The sequence below is a fragment of the Pelophylax lessonae genome (assembly GCF_965119305.1).
Source record: "Pelophylax lessonae genome assembly, chromosome: 12".
Lineage (NCBI taxonomy): Eukaryota > Metazoa > Chordata > Amphibia > Anura > Ranidae > Pelophylax > Pelophylax lessonae.
This window is the reverse complement of record NC_138779.1, coordinates 125,785,296-125,810,562: the sequence shown is the minus strand read 5'-3', so window position 1 is coordinate 125,810,562 and position 25,267 is coordinate 125,785,296. Positions and strand designations below refer to the sequence as shown.

The window sequence follows — 25,267 nt, the reverse complement described above, 5'->3', positions numbered from 1 at the left end:
AAAAAGGGATCAAAGTCTTTGCCAAGAAACTATAGACCTGTTAATTTAACTTCTATAGTCAGGAAGATACTGGAGAGTTTAATAAAAAGAATACATAGATGAGTTTTTGCTGGAAAAAAATATTTTAAGCAACAGACAGCAAGGATTCATAAAAGACAGAAGTTGTCAAACAAACCTGATTTCTTTTTATGAGGAGGTAAGTAAAACCTTGGGCAGAGGAGTGGTCGTGGACGTTAGTATACTTGGATTTTGCAAAAGCATTTGACAGTTCTCCACACATGGCTAATGTGGAAGATAAAGTCTACAGGCTTGGAAAGATCAGCTTGTTAATGGATAGAAAACTTGCTAAAAGATCAAATTCAGAGAGTAGTGGTTATTGATTCTCACTCCGAATGGTCCAAGGTTATCAGTGGTGTACCCCAGGTTTCAGTGTTGGGACCCTTACTTTTTAATATCTTTATAAATGATATAGGGTCTGGGATTAAAAGTACTATTTCAGTCTTTCCAGATGACACCAAGCTATGCAGTGGAATAACTTCCTTACAGGATGTCTTCAACTTACAAGCCAACCTCAATGCACTGTTTCATTGGGCAACTATTTGGTAAAAGAGGTTTAATGTTGATAAATGTAAAGTTATGCACTTGGGGGCTAAGAATATGCATGCATTATACATACTAGGGGAATCCATAGTGAATAAAGATCTGGGTTTCTGGCAGACCAGAAGTTTAACAATAGCATGCAAAGCCAAGCTGTGGTTTCCAAAGCAAGCAAAGTCCTTTCTTGTATTAACAGAGGCATGGACTCCAGAGAGAGAGATATCATTTTGCCCCTGTACAAATCATTAGTAAGACCTCATCTGGAATATGCCGTTCATTTTTGGGCACCAAAAAAATATGGGGGAACTAGAGAAGGTGCAGAGAAGTGCAACCAAACTGATAAGAAACATGGAGGAACTCAGCTATGAGGAAAGATTAGAGGAACTGAATTTATTCTCTCTTGAGAAGAGGAGATTAAGGGGGGATATGATCAACATGTATAAATACATAAGGGGTCCATATAGTGAACTTGGTGTTGAGTTATTTACTTTAAGGTCATCACAGAGGACAAGGGGGCACTATTTATGTCTAGAGGAAAAGAGATTTTGTTTCCGAATTTGGAAAGGTTTTTTCACCGTAAGAGCTGTGAAAATGTGGAATAGACTCCCTCCAGAGGTGGTTCTGACCAGCTCAGTAGATTGCTTAAAAAAAGACCTGGATTATTTCCTAGGTGTACATAATATAACTGGATACTAATATTTATAGGTAAAGTTGATCCAGGGAACATCCAATTGCCTTTTGGAGGATCAGGAAGGATTTTTTTCCCCTGCTGTAGCAAATTGGATGCTGTGGGGTTTTTTTTGCCTTCCTCTGGATCAACTGTGGGTATAGGATTGTGTATATGGGATTGTATGGTTGTGTTTTCTCTTTTTGTTTTTTATTGGTTGATCTAGATGGACTTGTGTCTTTTTTTTTCAACCTGACGAACTATGTAACTATGATTACAAATTGCTACACTACTGATAATTTCACCTTAATCCTAGGCCAAATCGGACATTTCTGCTTAAAAAAAAAAAAAAAACCTACTTGTCCTTTTCCTGTGTGCATTCATTAAAATATGAATATTCTCTTCTGCATTTTGTAGTGATCAAGAACATTCCCCAGAAATGGCGCACCACTCTGGTCCCAGCCTCTACACTTACATTGTACATTGATGGTGGTGTTCTCTGTATTTCTTTCTGTTTGGTAGTTTATAACACAAGTCAGTGGTTGCTTGTGGGCCTCCCGGGTGGGCACAAGTTTGAATCGACTGATCACAGTCACGGTTCCATTATCATTCTTTATTTCCTGATATTCTGCCTCCCCTTTCAGCTTGGTTTCCCAGGTGATTGTGCTTGGTGGCTTCCCGTTGGCTGACATACAGGTTGCAACCACAATCTTTTTGTTACTCAAAGGATTTGCTACCAGTTGTTTGGGTGCCACATCCATTTGATTGACTGGTCTGGCTGTTAAACAAAAGATAAAAAGAAAAAAACAATTTATACAATAATATTACACAGCATATTGCTTCATTATACAGCTCTGATGTTACACAGAAAGATAACCCTTTATTTCATACTTAAAACAAAACTATAATCTAAGAATCAATTATAATTTAAAACCCACCACCTGCTAAAACCCTTAAAACTTTCTTTTGGGATGAAGGAGATAGATGAACAATCCAATAGGGATCCAGACCGCTAAAAAAACTTCTTTCAGTAAGGAGGGGGGGGGGGGGGAGTAGGGGGTTGAGGCCTTCATACACGGCGGGGATTAAAGCCAATTCATCAGAAATACACCACTTGACTCGATTGATCAATTTTCTAATTGACTTTTGTTGAAAGTTCAGAAAATTGTGGGCTGAATGGCATCTACTTCCAATTAGATGCAGACACTGTTTGGGCATTCTGAAAGCCATGGGTGCCGGCTGTCAGAATACAATAGTTGCAGGGGAAATTCGTTTATCTGCCCTGATCAGCTGCCTTCGATGGATTCATCTGTAGATTTATTTTCAGCCTGAAGGCCGAATAAAAGAAATCTATGAGTGTTTAGAACCCCTTCCAAGTTACTAAACCTGTATTTGGCTTCCTGTCCTCATGATAACCACTCCCCTCATTTCTTTTTGTGATGTCACAGTACCAGGAAGTGCGGTTCAATCTCCCTATTTGGGCCATGGATAGCATCAACATAAAATATATCTACAGTTGATATTTATATATTTGCCATTTTGGCTATAGTAGGGAATGGTTAAACACCTGTCATGTTTTTCTTGTGCCACCTCTGTCCCACTGGAGAGGAGGGGGAGGGGGGGGGGTTAGAGGAACACAAGAGAAGTTAGAGGAAATCTCTCTAAAGTGAGAATAATCTCATTTTAGGCATATGTCATGGAAACGAGTGTACCCTTTAGAAGATTTCCCTTCTATCCCTGTTCTGGTAACAAAAATGCTGCACTTTGTATTACTTTACATCTTCGTGAAAAAAAGTCACCAGGACAAATACAGAGTGTGAATCTCCCTAGTGGGGGGACAACAATATAAATCTTATAGGTGTTCTGGCTCCTCACAACTCTACTCAATAATTAGATACACTAATTATTTACCAGAAGTACTCTTTCCAGGTCCATTCAACACTAAAAAGAAAAACTTTGGCTTGGTATGAACGACCAAAAATAACCAGTGTACACTGTGCCAACTGTGCTTGAAATGACAAGGAAGAAACATGGAAATTCTGTCATGTTCTGACATGCTCACTTACTATAGAACGAAGTTAAATTAAACTGTGTGAAACAGCAAATATGAAAGGTTTAGAGATTCAATCTACACTCCCACACCTTATCCTAGGTTTACCTTGGCTATATAAAATGCATGAGCCAAACATGACAGTCATGCAAAGGTTGGGCTATACATGGGGTCCTTAAAAGTCAGGCATTGTAAGTGCTAGTTGAAAAACCTCCACATGACCTGGCAAAGCATTCTCTTTTCTCTTTAGGAGGGAATTAAGCCATTAAATGCACATGCCCCAATTCAATAGATTTGAGGTGTTATGCAATTTACCCCAATGGGTCCTGGCTCTACAAACAGGCCTTTGTGCTGAAACTCATAAGGCCTCGTACACACTATAAAAAAATTGAGTGAGAATTTTTGTCCAAAGAACTTTCGTACAATTTTCGTATAGTGTGTACACATCTTTGTACAGCCAATTCCGACCTTCTGAATGAAAATTTCCGAAGGGACAAGCTCCAAAATGATTCTCTTACAGAAACAGAACAAATGGTTTATGCTTAAAGCGGAGTTCCAGCCACAGAAAAAGAATTTCAATGAACATACCCCCGGGACAGTCAGGGCTAGTACATTCCACAATGGATAGCATCTGATCTGTCCCGGTTCGCACTTACCTTTTAGAAGAAATACTTACTTTTAAAATTTCTTCTCGAGCGCTGCCATCTTAGGTGTGGGCAGCTTGAAGCTTCTGCGTCCTCTTCGGTCCCACGATGCACTGCGTCGGCCCCGCCGTCACTTCCGGGTCTGCAGCGTCATCCCTGCACAGCTTCTGAGCATTCCCAGAAGCTGTTTAGCAAGGTATGACGCGCCTACACCGGAACTGACGTCGGGGCCGATGCAGGCGCATTGATTTCTGGGAGCGATGACGTTCAGCTCCCAGGAATCAATGCAAAGCGGAAGTGACAGCGCGGGCCGCGGCCGAGGAAGCGGATGGTAAGGTGAGTATATTATCCTCTCTAATAAGGTAAGTAAGCAAAAAAAAAAAAGCCGGGAATATCCAATTCTTGCTCAGGTAAGGATAAGGAAGCGGATGCCATAAAATCTACAGGCATGATTTTGTGGCTGGAACTCCGCTTTAATGTGTACCACTTTCCTACGAGAAAAATCAGAACAAAAGACTGCGCATGATCAGAAACAATTAACAAAAAAAAGCCTTAGTCATACTAATTTTCTTTCATCGGTTCCGATTTGCTGTGAAACGAGGAAAATTGGACAATCGGTCGCCTGATTTTCTTATAGTGTGTAACCCACTTAAGGAAGCATCTGAACAGATATGCATAGTGCTAGGATGTGCTTCATTGGATCCTCGGGTACATGTATCTATCCATTAACTTACAACTCATGTAGAATCAGAATGGACAGTGCTCAACCTATTATGGGAAGGGGGCTTATCCTAGCTCAACAATGTCAAATTATGATTTAAAAAAAAAACAAAGTAGGCCATAGATTTAAATTTTTTAAATTTTAGATTTACATTTTTTTTTTAAATTAGTCTACATGAATTTGCACATGCATTTAGTAGATAGGAGATATTATAAAAGCCCATCTCCAACCAAAATGTTTTCGTTTTGAATAACGTGTGGAGGCATCAAAACTGTCAGTTTTTATAACCATCTGTGTCCCTTTTGGGGAGATTTTCCCATCATTCTTGTCAGGGCAGTAAGAGACGGGAAAGCTCTCCAACATGGCACCAGATGAAGACAAACATGTTTAATAGAGTGAGGGAACGGTTTGAACTTCTGACAATGTTTTCGTTTCTGTCTGTGCCCTGCTGCCCCCCGGTGATGACTGCACCCCTCTTTCTTGTCTGGGTCTCACATCAGCAGAAAGAGGATAATCTGCAAATTTCATCAATGTAGATCTTGTGAATTTTTTTTTTTCAGCACAGCAGGAGAACAATTTTACAAACTGCCGCCTGACATGATAATGCGAGTACTTTACGTTGCAATGTTTATCTTAATAAGCATGGGGTGGTGACAGGGTCTCTAATAAAACACACATTATTCTGAGTCAGTTAAAGCCTTTTAGGCAGCTATTTAATATAATAATACAATCACATAAAGCTGCTAGAAATACTGGCATAAGATGTGTATGTCTCCATCTCTGTAACCTATCATTAAGTATCTCAGGAGAGATGGCTTCACCGTGGAATCTCCTGAGGCCAAGCCTGCTTTCCTTCTTGTATTCCAAAATCCACTACGGATATTTATGTAAAGACTAGCATGCTAGTGAGACTACTATGAAGCTTGTCTGTAGTAAAACATAGAAACATATTTTCCTGCTGGCAGCACTCGCTAGCAGCACATCCAAATATAAAAAAAGCAACCAAATGGCTGACTAGAAAGGAAAGGTTTGGAGAAAATACAGTTTGCAATGGCAATCAGTTTTGGCATAGCATGCTTTACAATAGACATTTGTTCTAACCTCGTTAAAGCAAATATGTAGACCAGCTTTTTTTAACCAGGGTGCTGTGGCACCCTGGTGTGCCTTTTGAGTTCTTCAGGGGTGCCTTGGCCAAATGCCTAAAAATTGCCCCAAGTTGCCCAAAAATTGCCAGAAAGGCAGCCTTTTTGTTACTCAAAGCCACAGGTTTTACTGTGCAGCATTATAACATTGGGCACCATGAGGACTAGCCATTGGCATCCTAACAATGACATCATATAAGGATGGACATCGGGAACCTGTACAGCATCCTTGTTTGCCTCTCTCCGTCAGAACTGGGGTCATGTTAGCAAAGAGAAGACGAGAAGGTGAGGCAGAAGATGAATGCGAGAATACTAGTCAGTACCAGTGTGCAAAGCAGAGGCGTAACTAGAACCTTCAGGGCCCCGGTGCAAGAAACCATAAAGGGCCCCCCTGACGCCTGGCCGGGGCCCTTCCCTTCAAGTCTGGGGCTCTTCCCACTGATCCTGGGGCCCTTTACTCTCATTGCGGGGCCCTTTATTACGGTCCTGCAGTGGGTCCCTATCACAAGTTCTGCAGTGGGCCTCCTTCCTGCCATCTTGGGGCCTTCCCACGGTGGTGGTGGAATGCCAGGGCCCAGTCGCAAGTGTGACCTTTGCGATCCTGGAAGTTCACCCACTGGTGTCAGTAGTTTTTATTTTTTGGTATGTTAACTATTTAAACTGTATCATTTTTTAATTATTTTTTTAATTTTTTTACACTGTCACTGACTATGACTCCTCCGTCCATTCAGAAAAGGAAGGAGCTGGTAAATAACATATTTACTGACCCCTTCCTGGTTCTCTATTGTGACATCCCCTGCAGCAGCCAGCAGGAGAGGGGAGGGAGCACAGTGAGGGGGGGGGGGGGGCAGGGGAGCACACAGGGGCCCAGAGACAGCAGAACACAAGTGAACTGGATAGGAGGAGTGGCGGGGGCAGAATACAGAGGAACCAATCTCCTCCATTTTCTCCTGCAGCTACAGGAGGAAAAAGGAGGACAGTGATTTCTCTACATGCTGCCCTGCCCCCCCCCCTCCTATCCAGGTGTACAGGGGAGCCGCACGGGCCCCCTGGAGCATGGGGCCCGGTTGCAATTGCAACCCCTGCAACCCCTGTAGTTACGCCCCTGGTGCAAAGGTTGAGGAAAAAATACCCTCTAATGTTAGGTGGCCCATATGTGTAGATGTTGCTGTGATATGTAAAACTGTTAGTTTTATTTTTTTACATTTTAGAATGGGGAGCCTCGAGATTGTTCAGAATTTTAAAGTGTGCTCTGACTGAAAAATGGATGGGAAGCACTGCTGTAGACTGGTAAATATTTATTGAAATATGTAGTGTGTGTAAATGTAATTAATGTGATGTAAGTAATTAGTAGGGCTGAAACAACAAATCAACATAATCAATTAAAATCGTTTATAAAAATAGTTGTTCACAATCGATTAGTTAGTCAGCCAATTAGTTGGCCTAGTTACAGAAAACATGTATTTACATATCAGGGAATACAGTGCACCACACATACAGCTCAATACACCACCTATACATGTCAGTATGCGCCTGAGAACTTGTAAATTTGTGAGGAGCAATGCCTCATGGGACATGTAGTCCTGGGCAGGAGAAGCAAGATTTAAAATGATTCTAAAGAGTTTTTTTTTATACCTTAACCGTTTGCCGACCGCCGCAAGTACATTTACTGCGGCAGTCAGCCCCTCCTGGGCAAAGCGACGTAGTACTTAGTCGCTCGCCCAGGAGCCTGTAGAGGGCCAGCGCGTGCCGCCGGAGGCCCGCTCCTGCCCCTGCTCATTCATGGGCATCCCCGCTCCGATGTCCGCCGGTCACTCGTGATCTCCTGCTGGAGAGGGAGAAAGGCAGGTGGCTGATGTAAACAAAGCCGCCTGTCATTCTCCCTGGTGTAACTGCAGAGATCATACGATCCTGCTATGTAGGATCGTATGTCTCTGTGGTTACATCACAAGCCACACCCCTTGACAGTTAGAAGCACGCCCCTAGGGACACACTTAACCTCTGGATCTCTAATAAAGTTAACCCCTTCCCTGCCAGTGTCATTTTACAGTAACAGTGCATATGTATAGCACTGATTACTGTAGTAATGTCACTGGTACCCCCAAAAGTGTCAAAAATGTCAGTCAAGGGTCCGATCTGTCCACCGCAATGTCGCAGTCCCGCAAAAAATAGCTGATCGCCGCCATTACTAGTAAAAAATAAATAAATAAAAATAAAAATGACATAAATCTTTTCCCTAGTTTGTAGTCGCAATAACTTTTGCGCAAACGAATCAATATACACTTATTGGGATTTTATTTTTATGTAGCAGAATACAAATTGGCCTAAAATGATGAAAAAATACGATTTTGAATTTTTTTTTATTTGGAATGTTATATAGCAGAAAGTAAAAAATATTGTTTTTTTAGGTGTTTTTACATTTTTTTTTTTTTTTTTAATAAAAAATTTTGATCTGAGGTTGATGATATATACCAGATTCCACCTCCAGTAGTATATATACACTATATTGACAAAAGTATTAGGACACCTGCCTTTACACACATGAAGTTTAATGGCATCCCAGTCTTAGTCCATAGGATTCAATATTGAGTTGGCCCACCCTTTGCAGCTATAACTGCTTCAACTCTTCTGGGACGGCTGTCCACAAGGTTTAGGAGTGTGCTTATGGGAATATTTGACCATTCCTCCAGAAGCGCGTTTGTGAGGTCTGGCACTGATGTTGGATGAGAAGGCCTGGCTTGCAGTCCCTGCTCTGATTCATCCCAAAGTTATTCTATCGGGTTGAGATCAGGACTCTGTGCAGGCCAGTCAAATTTCTCCGCCCAAACACACTCATCTATGTCTTTATGGACCTTGCCGGGGTGAACCTTGAAACGATGAACCCCAAGAGACTCACACCACGCAATGTACGACTTCCAAGTACGATGGTAGATCTTCCTAGAGGTAGATTTTCTAGTCTTTAGCTGCGTAGGAATCACTGATTCAGACAAACCTCTATCCTTCAGAACCTGGCTTTCAACAGTCAAGCCGTTAAAGTCAGCGACTGTATAGCAGGATGGAAGATATGCCCTTGGGATAGCAGATCTTCCCGGAGAGGAAGTCTCCAAGGCGCATCGGCGACCAGCCATACCAGATCAGCGTACAAAGACCGGCGAGGCCAGTCTGAAGCCACTAGAAGGACGGGAGTCCCTTCTGCCTCGATCCTGCGCAGGAGTCTTGGCAGAAATTTGAGAGGAGGGAAGGTGTAAATCAGATGATACTGGCTCCAAGGAGCCACTAAGGAATCTGTGACGTTGGCTAGAGGATCCTGAGACTGTGCCACAAACCTCTGTACCTGTGCAAATGGAACCCCCTCAAAGGTAGACACTATCAGGCCCAGCACCCGCAAGCAAGCCTGGAGAGACGACCGCCTGCTGGACAACAGAAGCTTGATTGCCTCCTGCAATTTCCAGAGGAAGAAACACTCTGGCTGAGCCATAGTTTAGAGTCAGGCTCATATAGTCCAGTTTTGTGGACAGAACCAGAGCAGACTTCTAAAGGTTCAGAATTCAACCATACTCCCTCAGAATTCACAGAGTAATCTTCAAGTTGTCCATCAGAGCAGTCTGAGACTCCGCTCACAGAAGAAGGTCATCCAGGTACCCCAGTACTGCGATCCCCCGCTGACGCAACAATGCTAGTACCGGTGCCAACACTTTTGTGAAGACCCGAGGAGCGGAGGCGAGACCAAAGGGTAACACCACAAAATGATAATGCTCCTCATCCATGGCAAAGCGGAGGAAGCACTAGTGACAGGCACATATTGGAATGTGAAGGTAGGCGTCCTTGATGTTGATAGAAGCAAGAAAATCCCCCTGTAGGGATGCTACTACCGTGCGAATGGACGCCAATCTGTACCTGCACAAAGCAGTTTAGCGCCTTGAGGTCCAGAATTGGACGTGCCTTGCCCTTCTTCCTGGGAACTGTAAACAGGTTTGAGTAAAACCCCTGAAAACCTTCCAAAGTCGGAAAAGGGACAATCACCCCTTGAAGTAACAAGACTTACAGTGCCCCAAAGAGACCCCGTAAGCGATCTTGGGACAAGCGCAGGTTGGAAGGGAAGAACCTTTTCGGAGGATAAGACCGAAACTCGATCTTGTAGTCGGACCAAATGACTTTGTTGACCCACTTGTCTTTTACCAGAGAGGTCCATGGATCCGGAAACCAGCGAAACCCCCCCCCCCACCCCAGATAGGGGTGAGGGCGCCCCTTCATGCAGAGGAAGCCTTGTCCGCAGGTCTGGAAGAGCCCGCTCGTGACTTGCCAGACTAGGTCCTCCGGGAACCTCCGGTGGAGGCTCTGAAGGGCTTAGATCCATTTTCTTGAGACCCTGAGGGACTAAAAGGTCTCTTATGAGCTGAGAAGAAAGGTCCCCATCTATGACAGGGCTCCTTGCCCTTGGAAGCCTGTGGAAGAAGAGTACTCTTCCACCTGTGAGGCCCTTAATTATGTCATCCAAGGAAGCTCCAAACAGGTGATCCCCCACAAATGGGAGATCAGCTAAGGCCTTCTTAGAAGTCTGGTCCGCAGACCAGCATTTCAGCCAGATAATACCCTGAAGGACCACTGCTGAGACAGACAGTCTGGAAATCAAGGGAGCCGCATTGTGGGCAGATGGGGGGTAACAAGTCCACAGAGGACCACCGAGCAGTGAGGGAGAATGCTGCATGGGAAGGAGGGGAACCTGGAGGTCTGACCGTCCCAGGGAGGGGCCCACGTCCACCCCAAGAACCTCCAGGGTTAGAGGGGGACAGCTTCTTACCATACCAGAGACAGGGTGGGCACTGCTCCTGACAGACCAATGCTCCAACAGATTAGGGGTGACTGTCGGCCAGGAGGAATGCTGTGACTTAGGCCGAGGCCAGGTTGTATGCGTCCTCGCGAGGCGTTTAATTCATAGGCCAGCCCCTGTCCAGTGGGCCTATGCCGCGGCTGATCAGCATAGAGCTGAGGCCTGTGCGCACTTGCTGGCCAAACTGGGGGGGACCCTCTGGTTCTAGATTATCCAGTCTGTCGCCCAGTCCGGCAGTTGATAGTAGACCCTCACAGGAACAAAATAACAAAGTGAGGAAAAAAATTCCATTTAAAAAAAGAAAATGACCAGGACCAAAGATCCCAGCAAGGAACTAGGTCCTTATTCCTGACTAGGCAGAAAAAAAACTGAATGCCTATAGCTGAGAGTGGGAGTATACCATAGGCGTAGTCAAGCTTTTTCCTGCCTAGTTTCCTACTCCTGTAGGGGGCAGCATAACCCAACTGTCAAGAAGATAAGGAGCTGTGTCCATCAATGAACGAAAGTGAAATTATATATATGTCTGAGACTTAAGATTTGACCCAATGAATGACATCGAAAATTGCAAAAATAAAAAAATAATTAAAAAAATGTAAATAGTTACTATTTTAAAAGCGGAACATTTTCTGGAAAAAAACATGAGTCTCCCCTGGAGGGATAATTCACAAATTTGTGTATAAACTACACTGTAATAATGTCTTGTAATGTGAAACACGCACACATGTGAAAGTCATATCACAAATTACTCTTAGGAAGATTACAAGAATTACTTCCCTTAAGATAATACTGTTAATGATAATCTGATTTGTTATGATGCATAACATTTTTGAAAATAAAAAGATAGTAAAAAAAAACCAAAAATATATTATCTTTAACATAATAGTATTTTTTTTTTCATTATAAGCACCCATTACAAAATATAATATATCAAAATATAATTTCCCAACCCAGCCATATATTTTTGAAAGCATACACGATAGCTAAAGCTAATACATGATCAGAGCAAAACATTTTAACATCTTCAGTTCTATACAACAAGATTATTTTCAGCAATAATCATGAAATGATACAAATTAAAAATAATGGCCAGAAAAGAAAATGACTCTGCATATTCTATTGTCTCCTATTTCTAAATTTGGCCATAGAGGGGTGGTATTTTTTTCTATTCAGTCAGCAGGCTAAACAAAAAAAAAAAACAAAAAAAACTAGAGTGGCGAAGTGGATCCTGGAAGCCTCTGCCTCTGTTTTAAAGGTTGTGTCAAGGAGGACATGGCATACCACATACGGTGGACATGTCCAAAAGTCAAAAGATTTTAGATTTGTATCTATAATTTTATTTTACTCTCTTCCTGGTGTTAACCTCATCAAATCTCCACAACAGGACTTACTTGGCTGTCCAGGGGAGGGAGCCCCGAGGCCCACAAAAAGATTGATAGTATTTACCATTATGGCAGCTAGAATCACTATAGCTAGATCGTGGAAATCTCCCATGATCCCTCTTGAGTTACTAAAGGCCAAGATGTCGAGGATCATGATCAATGAACGCCTTTCTGCTATAATTCATGATAAGATACAGATATTTGAGAAAACACAGGACCCTTGGATCAAACACCTAACAGGTACCACTAGCTAACCCAACAAAGATCTCTGTGGGGATTGGTTCTGATGCTCGCTCCTACTATCCTGTTTTTCCTCCTTTTTCTCCTATTTTTACTTAAATTCCCAGAGTCTCTGGGAAATCTTCAGGACCTATTATTGGTTGCGTTGAGACTTGTACTATGTTTGGACATTTATGGGAGTCCTGTTCGGTATCAACTGGCGCTATAATAAAGACTTCCCACATTTGTTGATCTCTACATTGAGGGCTATCAATTGTGATTTCCCATGCAGAACTCCCGGTTCCCTCCTGTTCTTGTATTATTTTATGTTGTAGAAGCTTTCTACTATGTACCTTTGATGGAAGTCAATGAAACAATTGGTTTCTGTCAAGCAAGGATGGCCAAAACACTCAAGACATCAAGATTTGTCTAGTCCATACTGAACAGGGCAAATTTCAATCAGCGTGTGGGAAGCGCAAGGATGGCCAAACACTCAAGACATCAAGATTTGTCTAGTCCGTACTGAACAGGAGGAATTTCAATCAGCGTGTGGGAAGCGCAAGGATGGCCAAACACTCATCAAGATTTGTCTAGTCCATACTGAACAGGGCCAATTCCAATCAGTGTGTGGGAAGCTTAAGAGTCATTGGAGAAATATCTCCCTACATTGGTAGTCAGTGTAGGCAGGAGAGTAATCCACTTTTTCTCATTGCTCAAGGAACACCGAGCGGTCTCTGGAGGAACCCCTAGCTGAGAAAGCCCATGATACTTTTGCAAATGTTTTCAATAAAAAATGTCAAAATTGTGAATTAAGACTGTAAAAAAATTCCGACACACACAGTAATGTGCCCCCAATCCTGCTGTGCTGAACAAATACACTGTTTCTCAGCACAGACTGAGGAGCTGCTCTAGTTATGGACAAAAACAGAAAGGTAATCTGCAACCTCCAGCAGGCTCCTGTATAAAGGCAACACTTTCAGTGTACTGCCATTAAACTCTATTAGAATGCACATTTCCACGAAAATCCTGCATGCTGCATCTTTCATGCGCTTTCACAAAATGCGGGTTCTAATAGAGTTTATTAGCAGTGCACCTAAAACGTGTAAAATGTGCATAAAAACATGATTCAGAAAAAAAAAAAAAAAATACAGATGTGAACCCAACCTTAAAGAGCTGCAATAATGTGTGTCTTGTGTATTTAACCCTCCCTTACCTATATCCTTCAGATTTAACTATCCCTTAATCGAAACCTTTGCACCTAACCTTAACTAACCAAAACCACCTTATCCTTGGGCCTAAAATTAAAATATTAAATATGAAGTTGTACCCTAAGTAGGGATGCACCGATCCGATATTCGGATCGGATATCGGCGCCGATATGGCCATTTTACATGGATCGGTAACATTGACCGATCCGGTTTTTGCTTGGTAACGGCTCAGCCATCCTTTACTAGGTGCAGTAGTAGTATGGGATGGGAGCCGCTACTTCCTGTATAGGTCCGGCTCACAGTGTAGCTCTGGATCAGTTCCGTATCGGTATCGGCGATTTCACAACGCCAGATATCGGTATCGGGTCCAAAAAAATCGGATCGGTGCATCCCTAACCCTAAGGACGGCATACATGGCCAGGCATCTCTACAAGAGTCACAGACTGAAGAAATCTTCTTGTCCTTGCATGACTTCAATATGTGCCTATCACTATTGTGGTTACATGGTAAGGTAATCAGAATTCCCTAGGCACTCCACCAACCATCTTGGAGCAGGGCAGTGCTGATTCAGCATATTACCTAATTAAAACATCCATCGATAGCATTTTAATGATAAAAAACATCCGCTTCTGAAGGAGATTCATATTGAAGAGGTAGGAGGATTTAAAGGCTTCCTACCATTTCAATGTAGGGAGAACAGTTTGAAATTTGTTAATTAACAAAAATTAGCAAAAAGAAAAGCAAAATGATTGCTGATTTAAATTGCCCTTGGTTACTCAAGAGTGTCAACATTTTTAATGGAATTTTTTCTCCCCAACAGGTAAAATACACTCCTCATGTTAATAAATAATATAAAGTGTATTTTTATTGGAAAGAGGAGATAAATATCTGAAATTAGATAAAGGAAAAAATAACTTTATAAAAAAATTGTTTATTACAAACCATAATAAACAAAAACTTTGTAAAGGAATGATTATAGATTTCATCTTTATCTGCTGATAAATATATCCAGTCCGCTATGTTGGGTAAATATTTTACTTGTATTGTATTTGGTATCTTTGTAGTAAGAAGGCGTTCGTGGTTATATCTTTGGGTCACTTCTGATACAAATCATAGGTAGAGGAAACATCTTTAAAAAAAGGTTCCTGCACTACTTTGGTCCGACTTTGATACGACTTCAATGCCATTGAGTTTAAAAAGTCGCTAAGGCCTAACTCAACCACATTTTTAGCACTGGACAGAGTGTGGTAAGGATAGATTGTGTGTAAGGATTTATAAGATCTCTTTGTCCCCGTTGGGAAGATTTCTCCTCAATTTCATCTTCAGGCAGGCTGTTATTGGAGCTAATACCAAATTTCCAATAATCTATAATTTGGACTGAACAACACGAAGATGGATGTTCAATCCGAATTTCAGAGTTTTTTTGGGATTTCTAAAAGGCTTCTGGGAAAAAGTGACCAAGCATCTTCTTCTACTATTGCTTGATCGGCCTCAGTAAGACTACCACCCTTTTTAAAGGAAGTGGCTCAATCTTTTATGTAAACCACTTTTTGGGAGCCTGGCTCATTTTTCTATTGACTCAAATGGAAATTTTGGTTCAGAAATTCAGAGTTTTGGAAGTTTAATAATAAAAATAAAATCTGCAAACTATGACCAAACATAATCTCTAATTATTATTACTATTTGTGTCTACCCACCAATTAAAGTGACAGGAAGGGAGGGGAGATCTCCCCATAGGGGTAACAGACAGCAATAGAAGCTCAACAGAATTATTTCATTTTGTCCAGTCTGTCCAAAGCTAAAATAATGTTTTTAAATAAGTTGGGCTTTAGGACTGCCATACATTTAATCCATAGTCATTGTAAAGGAACTTTGCTGTAAAGCCTTTTAAACTGTATAGCCATCGAAACTGGCATCATATCATTAAGAATCTTACGGTTTGGTTGCTTTAAAAACCCAATGTGATATTAGGAATAAGTCAATATAATAGTTAGGTAACAAATATGTAGCCATAAATAACTGCCTTTACCAAATAACATTTAAATATAACAACAATAAACTTACCAAATACAGTGAGGTTCAGTTGACTCTCACGGTTTCCAGTAGGGAATGTAGCGAATTCACATATGTATGGTCCCTCATCTCCTAGCTGTAACTGATTCATTTGGATGGTACCATCACGAATAGAAGGGCTCTGGAAGACCACACGTTCTTTGTATGGCGGAAGGATTGATACACCCATTGAAGGATTAAATATAGCTACGTTCTGCTTAGAGCCATTTGTCGATTTCTGCCATGTGACCTGTGTGATCTTTACATTGGGCATGGGATTGACGAAACTGCAATGAAGGATAACATTTGTGCCAACGAATCCCGAGACTGTATCATTGACTAGTACCATCTGAGTATGGACACCTGAAAGTTAAAACATGAGGAGATATTAATTTATATGAGAAATACAAAATGTATGTAAAAAAAAAACTTCTCAAAACAACAAAAAATTCATTGAAAAAGGTACATATCTGTGCAAAAATGGCACAAGCCAAATCTTGTTCCTTCTTTAAATTAATATTGAGCTATCCCGCAAACCTTTAAGTCTTGTTTCAGGAGGGTGACAACACTGCAGGGACAGCAGTAAATACACATCGATGTTGTCACCCACAGCCGCTACACTGGGCTGCATTGGTACACACACTGAGGTGGAGGCTATCAGTGAGGAGGTCACTGCTGATAACTTTCCCCTGTACTGCCAACTGGAGCTGGGCATGGACTCCAACAGTAAATCGCTCAATATATTTCCCATCACTTGTTTCTAGACCAGGGTTCCTCAAACTACGGCCCTCCAGCTTCCTGAACAACTGGAGGGCCGAAGTTTGAAGACCCCTGTTCTAGACTATGCCAGGGGTAAAAAGGTGCTGAAGCAGTAACCAGAAGGTTAACAGAAGATGATGTGTTGCCAGCACACCTTTCATTCATCATTAATAGTCCAAATGTTTAAGCAATCAAATCACTAGTGCGACATTTCAAGGACACGCAGGTCTCCATCAGGCATGTGACAGTGTCCTCCAAAATACCAAAACAAAAAAAAGGGAATTGCTTTTCCAGGCCAAATGTTCATTTTTTTTTTTCTTTGGATGCTAGTATTATATTAAAAATGAATAGTTTACTAAAATGAAGAAAATTCTCGTAGGACAGAATAAAAATTTGGAAGTGATTTTATGTGTTGTAATGTATTTTTATTGTATTTTCGAATGACAACTGTATTGAAACATTTTTGTGCTTGTCCCATCAAATAATATCAGATGAACTGTTGTGATTGGCTCTCGAAAGCTGTGTACTAACCATCAGATTATGGTATGATTTCTTTGAAAGCTGTATTTTTTCGTACGATTTTCTCATCGTGTGTATGGGCCATTAGGCTGGCCACAGGTGAGTTAAAAAACAGGCAAATTCATTGTGCGTTATTTTTGCACTGCAACTGCACTTGGAAATGCAGTACTGTATGTCTGAGGGGAAGGTCTGAAATGAGGAAAAATTATTTCTATCATCCAATCATGTGCAAGCAAAAATTCTGTTTTTATTTTCCTTGCATGTCCCCTTCCGATCTACAACGACTGCACTTCCAAGTGAAAATTGAATTTGCCTTTAGTAAATAAACCCCATTGTATTCTGACAGTGGGACCTGACGCTGTGAGAATACACTGATCAGTGGCTACAGCAGTTGATCGACAACAGTTTTCCAAGTTGTTTGATCAACTTCTGTCCAACAGATATGGCCATACACTGAGCGAAATTCGGTTGGCCTTCACTGAACCAGACAAATTTTGATCCCTTAAGCCGGCTTATAACTTGAGAGGTAAACTGCTCCACAGGAAAAAACACCCTCAACCACAGAAATCCCCAACAATACCCCCCCCCCATTGGGGGGGGGGGGCAAGACAAAAACAAGAAAAAGGATGGGGGTGAGGGTGAGGGTGAGGGGAAAAGTGAACTTTAAATCTGGCTATAGAAAAATTAAAATCTCGGACGGTTCCTGCTAAACCATGTATGGACATTCTGAATGTACCCAAGTTGATCGACCAGCTCAGCGGGGATCAGCGGATCGATCCCTGCTGAGCAGAGCACGGTCCGCAATGGAATGCGGACCGTGTGAAAGGGGCCAAAGAATGGGGCTTCACTCTGACTCCAAGACAATAGCTTCAGGTGTCCCACAGAAAAAAAAAAAAAATATACACACACACAAAACAAATCGATAATGTACAAACATCTTTATTAATGTTTTAGCCTGAAACGGCTCCATTCACACCCAAGCATTTTGGTTTTTCTTTTTTGTGTTTTTTAGTAGAGCGTTTTTGGAGCAGCACCAATCCTTTGAATGAGTCTCCCTCCACTACAAAGAAGCTTATGTACCAAATCTTGGCATAGAGCCAGGAGCGTTTGGCGGTGTCATTTTTGCTGCAATTTGATTCCACAATCGCAGCAAAATGGCACCGCGTTTAGGGTGGCATTGCAAACACGTCCTGTGTTTTGCCACGATTCTGGAATTGCAGGCAGAATCATGTGATTCCAGAACGCTCAGGTGTAAACAAGGCCTAATAATTAAAAAGATATTAACCACATCATGGGATGTTTTGGGGTACAATCCTGTGAATAAATTTTTTTTTTGCACATTAAAAGATATTTTTGTACATTATTGCTTTTTGTTTTTATGATAGTTCTGTGGGACACCTGAAGATCTTCATACATTGTTGCTTCCATAACTTTAAATCCCATCACTGTTTGGTGAAGTGAGAACCGGCCAATTTGAATGAGGTTCAACCATTTAAATGGATGACAACCACGCACAGCAGATGTATGGGCACACATCGTTCAGTATTACACCATCTGCTCACATTCCCAATCACATATACAACAGTATGTGAGGGTAACATCTGAAACGCTGTATAGTTAGTAGTACTGCGGATTGTTCACTGTCATCATATTTTACATCTCTCAGCAGTTCTGATTTGGCAGATGTCTACGGGAAATGTTGTCATGCTCAGAAAATGACCATCTACCTCCTAGCATCCTTTGTACTTTGGAATTTGTACGGCACTTGAAAAGGAGAGAAAAACACTGCATAGCAATGCTGATTTAAAAATAAAAGTTCCCCTAGACATTTTTCTCATCGAAGGATTGTTTCAAAAGCAGACTAGCAGGGTCTGATTTACTAAAGTCATAAGCTTGCTTCTCCGTCTCTGAAGATGCAGGAAGGATGCATTACAGCAGGTGCAGACAGACGCTTAATAGGCCATGTGAGTCCTTGCCAGCATTGGATGGCGCTTAGCGGCTCCCCCCGCCCACTGCCTATAAAATTCATTGAACCCTGCGAACAGCAGTCCCGCTGTGTGCATGTGTGCTGGGCTGTTTTGCTGAGCACAGTGTAAACATCTCAATAGCACATCTCAATGCAGGCCGGGCTCAGATGGCATCTCAAGCTGCCGTCTACACCTGCCCTTAGACTGATTTACTAAACTCAAATGTGAAGAGTACGCGCCTCCTGAAGGTCATAACAGTCTATTCCTCTTTACATCCACACGTCCTACAGAAGCAGGTGAGGCTTAGAAAAGTATCATTACAACACATTCAAATAAATAAAAAATAAAATTGTATGCAAGTTGGAATAACCACTTCAATACCGGGCACTTTTCCCCCTTCCTGCCCAGGCCAATTTTCAGCTTTTAGCGCTGTTGAATGTTGAATGACAATTGCGGGGTCATGCAACACTGTACCTAAACCAAATTTATGTCATTTTTTTTTTACCACAAATAGAGCTTTCTTTTGGTGGTATTTGATCACCACAAGGATTTTTCTTTTTTGCTACACAAATTAAAAAAAAAAACATGTTTTTTTGTTTTTTTATAAACTTTTGTAAATAGATACGTTTTTTCCATCACTGATAAGGCCGCATTGACAGGCACTAATGGGGTGGCACTGATGGGGTGGCACTGATGGGGTGGCACTAATATACAGCACTGATGGGCACTGATAGGCGGCACTTATATGCAGCACTGATAGGCACTGATATGTGGCACTGATATGCAGCATTGGTGGGCACTGAGAGGTGGCACTGATGGGCACTGATAGGCACTGATGGACGACACTGATGGGCACTGATAGGCGCACTGGTGGGCAATAATGGGCACTGGTGGGCGTAACTGATAAATGGCAAAGATGGGCAGCACTGATAGATGGCATGGGGTGCAACACTGATGGGTAGGGCATCACTGGCAGGCTCCCTGAGCCCTGATTGCCATCCCTGGTGGCCATGGTGGGCATCCCTGGGGTCATGGGTGGGCATCCCTGGGGACATGGGTGGGCATCCCTGGTGGTTCTAGTGGCACCCCTCCCCCCCAAGGGTCTGCACTGGTAATCAATGCTCTGATTACCAGCACAGACACCCGCCCCCCCCCCGTCAGGAGAGCCGCAGATCGTCTCTCCTCTACTCGTGCCTTTCAGGCACGAACTGAGGAAAGCCGATCAACGGCTCTTCCTATTTACTATGTGACCAGCTGTGATTGGACACAGCTGGTCACATGGTAAAGAGCCTACGTCAGAGTGACACACCGCAGCACCGATCGTTGCGTGACGTCATATGACGGCGGGTCAGGATAATGCAACCACCTTCCCGCAGTCAATTGCCTATAGGGCGGGCGGAAAGTGGTTAAATAGTTTTATATATTCAGGCTGTGTCTATACTAGTGATCGTCCAATATCGGTTTTTCATTGCCGATATCGAATACCGATATTTTGGCCATTGAATATCGCATTCGGCTTATATTGGCTGATATTTTCATACATTTAGTGTCGGTTCACACTGATCCGACCCGACTTCGGGCAACTAATGCCGTCGCCCGTGCACCGCGACTTCGGCGCGGCTTGCAACGACTTCACATAATGGAAGTTAATGCAAGTCGCTCCGACTTTGCAAAAAAAAGGTGCAGGAACCTTTTTCTAAGTCGGAGCGACTTGAATCGCTCCCATTAGAACGGTTCCATTGCACAGCATGGACCGCTACTTGTCAGGCGACCAAGTCGCCTGACAAGTCGGAACAGTGTGAGCCAGCACTTAAGAAAAAAATTATTTTTTATTTTTAGAACTTGACAGGTACTCTTGTGGAGGGATCTGGGGGTCTAAAAGACCCCAAACCCCTCCTCTGCACTTAAAAGCATTCAAAACGCCAAGTGTGGCTGTTTTGAATGCTGTCATTTTTTTGAATCTGGTGCTGAGTACCCAGAAGTGATGTCATGACATCACTTTCGGGTTTTTGCATGGAGACCCGATCAGAGCCGAATGTGGCTTTGATGGGGTCTTCGGTGGCCGTGCAGGCTGGTTGTCTGGGTCTCCCGGTGCGACGGGAGACCCGGGCGAGCCGCGGAAGGCGGCGGGAGGGGGGGGGGGAAACATCCCCTTTCACTCCTTGTAATGACAGCCAAGCGGCTTCCCAGCTGCATCAGTTGTCATTACAGGACAGTCGACCGTAGGCTATGAAGGCCAGTACCGGGGTGATGCCTCTAGCTGCAGGCATCACTCTGGTACAAGCACTTTCCCGAAATTTCGGCAATATCGGTCACCTTGGTGGCCGATTCCGATATATCGGGGAAAGTGCAGATCGGCCCTCGATATATCGGCTTTGCCGATAATCGGTCGATCACTAGTTTACAAGTGTGCTATCTACAATTGTTAGGGAGTATAATGTATATTATTTTTGGATTTTAATAAACCTTTTTAGTGGTAATGCACAAGGTCGCTGCGCTCTCTCTTGTTGTTTTTATGGGCAGCCTATGACCAGCCATTTTCACCTTTTGACCTTCTTATTAGACCTTTCCAGAACAAAACTACAAATGAAAAAATATACTTTAGTTTACAGCAGTGGAAGTTTGTTTTCTTATACTGCCTCCAATGATGCAATCTATTTCTACTGTCATCTAATAAAAACTTGAAAGTGTTTGGGGAAGCAGATAAGAGACATTTTAGGGACAGAGAGTCTATTGTTAATTCAACAAGGGATTATAATCATGTTATAACCAGGTTAGGACATCATGGATAGGGCAGGTATAATTTACATGAGTCTGCTCATAAAGATCTGAGCCGTGGAGAAAATATGTGATATTCCGGCGGCAGTTCCAGATCCACACCCTTTCACAGCCATTACAGAGCCAAGAAAGGAATCTCACTTATATTAGTATTTGTTTCAATATGCAAGCAAGCTTTTGACAGCATAGGTGAGAGCCCCCCATTCCACCATTCCAGAATGGAAATTAAAATTAAGGTGATAATAAAGTTTTTTTTTTTAAATAAACATTTCATACTTACCTGCCCTGTGCAATGGTTTTGCATAGAGCAGCCCCGATCCTCCTCTGCTTGGGTCCCCAGCTGGCATTTCTGGCTCCCCCCCCCCCTTAACCAGTTTCCCCAATAGCAAGCTGCCTCCTATGGGGGCACTGGTGCGTGCTGGCTCTCGAGTCCCACTTTATGCGTCCATCAGACACATAGAGCCATGGCTCACCCCCCCCCCCCTCCACCAATGGCTCACTGGCTGTGATCGACAAAAAGAGAGACCCGGGACAGCCGAGGCTCCTGTGCACATCGCTGGATTGAGATGGGATGTGAAATTTAGGGAGCGAACAGCACAAAGATTTTTTTTACGTTGTAATCAACATAGGCAAATGCTCACATTCGATGGCGTCAAGCATTTTGAAGAGGTATTCTCTTCACGGATGAATCCCGGTTTTCTTAGATCTTTGAGTTCGACTCATGAAAAATGGGGGCAAAAACAAGTGTCGCATTTATAATTTTGTTCAGTATATATCCAATCCTATACCCATAGTTGATCCAGGGAAAGGGTAACCCCCCTCCCATAAAGCAAGATCTAATTTGCTCTAGCAGTGGAAAAAAGTTTCCTTCTGATCCCTCAACAGGCAATTGGATATTCCCTGGATCAAATTTTGCTATAAATATTAGTATTTTTTAAAATTCTAGACCTGATCTTCTAAAGGTCCACAATACTTAGACTGAAGACCAATATGAAGATTTGCGTTCAAATGGGCCTCTTCCTATGTTAGATACCTTGGAATGATTTCTCATGACTTTTTGCTCTCAACTTCCCCCCTCTATACCGTTACTTCACACCGAGTTTTCAGCTTGGTCAATTAAACATTTTTGGGGAGAGGGAATGTTATTAGGCAGAATGTCGTGTGTCATATACTTTACCTTCTCCAGATGATCCCAATCCATATTTCTGTGCTCTACAACCCTCCAAAATCTCTTGGAACAAATTTGTCTGGTCCTTCAAACCAACATGCTTGAAACATATTTTATGCAGACCAAAATCTTTAGGGGGAATAGCATTCCCCGATATCTATACTAGTGTAGAAGTGTAGATACAAAAGAATAAAACATGAGGAAATGTGCGTGTACTGCAGAGATGTACTGAATAGGGCCAGCCATACACAGATTCAAACCCTTAATGGGCAGGCTGAATGTACCAAGTTGATCAATCAACTTGGGTACAATCAGCCTGCCTGGTTTGTTTATCGCTAGCAGCTACTATTCACTGTCTTCTCCCGGGAGGGATGACTTGCACCGTGGGAGAAGACAATTGTTGATTCCCTGTCAACACTGCCTGTGTTGATGGGGGAATCGTGCAAATTTCTTTCGTTGCAGGAAAGAAATTCGCGCCGTGTATGGCCTGCCTAAGATTTTATTATTTTGCCTTATTATACGCTTTAAACAACTGTAAAAAATTTCAATAGATCAGATGATTTGATAACTACAAAGCTAAACAAAGCTACAAATAGTTCAACAAGCAAGAATCCCCTGTCTGTGAGTCTATGATTTGCTTTCTAACTTCAGATTGGTACAATACTCTTTGGCGGTTTTATTGGAGATATAATGGAAATAGCTGTATCACACTCTAATAAGAGCACCGTAAGCAGCTTTTAGTTTCTACTTGCAAATGAGCAAAGCACACAGGCTGCCCGAATCTGATTTGTATTAGTAAATCAAACCCCTGAGAATTCCCTATTGCTACTTCATTACAAAGTGCAATAACCTAGAAAAATGTAGCTTTTGTTACTGCAGGAAATTAAGTGGTAAATTAAGTATCAGAGTATTAGAACTGGGAAAGGACCCTGCTTACTGGCATGCATGACTTTATGGTGAATTAAAATTAAAATAATTATCTGTACTAAAATCAGTGAAAATTAGTGGCAATTGCTGAGAAAGCTGTGCCTACAAGAATTCAGCCTAACTGCAAATTAAATATATTTATTTCCAATGTTTATATAGTGCTGATGTATTATATAGTACAGCACTGTACATAGCGCAGAGATCTGTTCCCATGACATAATTTGTAGCGCAGGAATGTCATGTTACTGCATTGCCATTGAAAGTTACAGATGTCACCATTCATGGTTCTACAGTGGCTTGCACATAACTATTATAATATATATATATATATATATATATATATATATATATATATATATATATATATATATATATATGTATATGTATATGTATATGTATATCTATATATATATATACAGTGGGTACGGAAAGTATTCAGACCCCCTTAAATTTTTCACTCTTTGTTATATTGCAGTCATTTGCTAAAATCATTTAGGTTCATTCTTCTTCCTCATGAATGTACACATAGCACCCCATACTGACAGAAAAACACAGAATTGTTGACATTGTTGCAGATTTATTAAAAAAGAAAAACTGAAATATCACATGGTCCTAAGTATTCAGACCCTTTGCTCAGTATTTAGTAGAAGCCCCCTTTTGATCTAATACATCCAGGAGTCTTTTTGGGAAAGATGCAACAAGTCTTTCACACCTGGATTTGGGGATCCCCTGCCATTCCTCCTTGCAGATCCTCTCCAGTTCTGTCAGGTTGGATGGTAAATGTTGGTGGACAGCCATTTTTAGGTCTCTCCAGAGATGCTCAATTGGGTTTAAGTCAGGGCTCTGGCCGGGCCATTCAAGAACAGTCACGGAGTTGTTGTGAAGCCACTCCTTCGTTATTTTAGCTGTGGGCTTAGGGTCATTGTCTTGTTGGAAGGTAAACCTTCGGCCCAGTCTGAGGTCCAGAGCACTCTGGCGAAGGTTTTTGTCCAGGATATCCCTGTACTTGGCCGCATTCATCTTTCCCTCGATTGCAACCAGTCGCCCTGTCCCTGCAGCTGAAAAACACCCCCACAGCATGATGCTGCCACCACCATGCTTCACTGTTGGGACTGTATTGGACAGGTGATGAGCAGTGCCTGGTTTTCTCCACACATACCGCTTAGAATTAAGGCTAAAAAGTTCTATTTTGGTCTCATCAGACCAGAGAATCTTATTTCTCACCATCTTGGAGTCCTTCAGGTGTTTTTTAGCAAACTCCATGCGGGCTTTCGTGTGTCTTACACTGAGGAGAGGCTTCCGTCGGGCCACTCTGCCATAAAGCCCCGACTGGTGGAGGGCTGCAGTGATGGTTGACTTTCTACAACTTTCTCCCATCTCCTGACTGCATCTCTGGAGCTCAGCCACAGTGATCTTTGGGTTCTTCTTTACCTCTCTCACCAAGGCTCTTCTCCCCCGATAGCTCAGTTTGGCCGGACGGCCAGCTCTAGGAAGGGTTCTGGTCGTCCCAAAGGTCTTCCATTTGAGGATTATGGAGGCCACTGTGCTCTTAGGAACCTTAAGTGCAGCAGAAATCTTTTTGTAACCTTGGCCAGATCTGTGCCTTGCCACAATTCTGTCTCTGAGCTCTTCAGGCAGT

The 25,267-nt window shown here is 42.4% G+C and overlaps 1 protein-coding gene across 1 annotated transcript in view; it reads right to left on the bottom strand.

Annotated features, from left to right (window-relative positions):
• LOC309568770 (nectin-1-like) overlaps positions 1 to 25,267 on the bottom strand; it is a 204,872-nt gene that overhangs the window by 20,969 nt on the left and 158,636 nt on the right. The window contains exons 2-3 of the mRNA XM_082274550.1: positions 15,523 to 15,873; positions 1,740 to 2,042 (exon numbers count right to left, since the gene is read on the bottom strand). Coding sequence (XP_082130676.1) covers positions 1,740 to 2,042; positions 15,523 to 15,873 — 654 coding nt within the window. The remainder of the gene's footprint in view (positions 1 to 1,739; positions 2,043 to 15,522; positions 15,874 to 25,267) is intronic.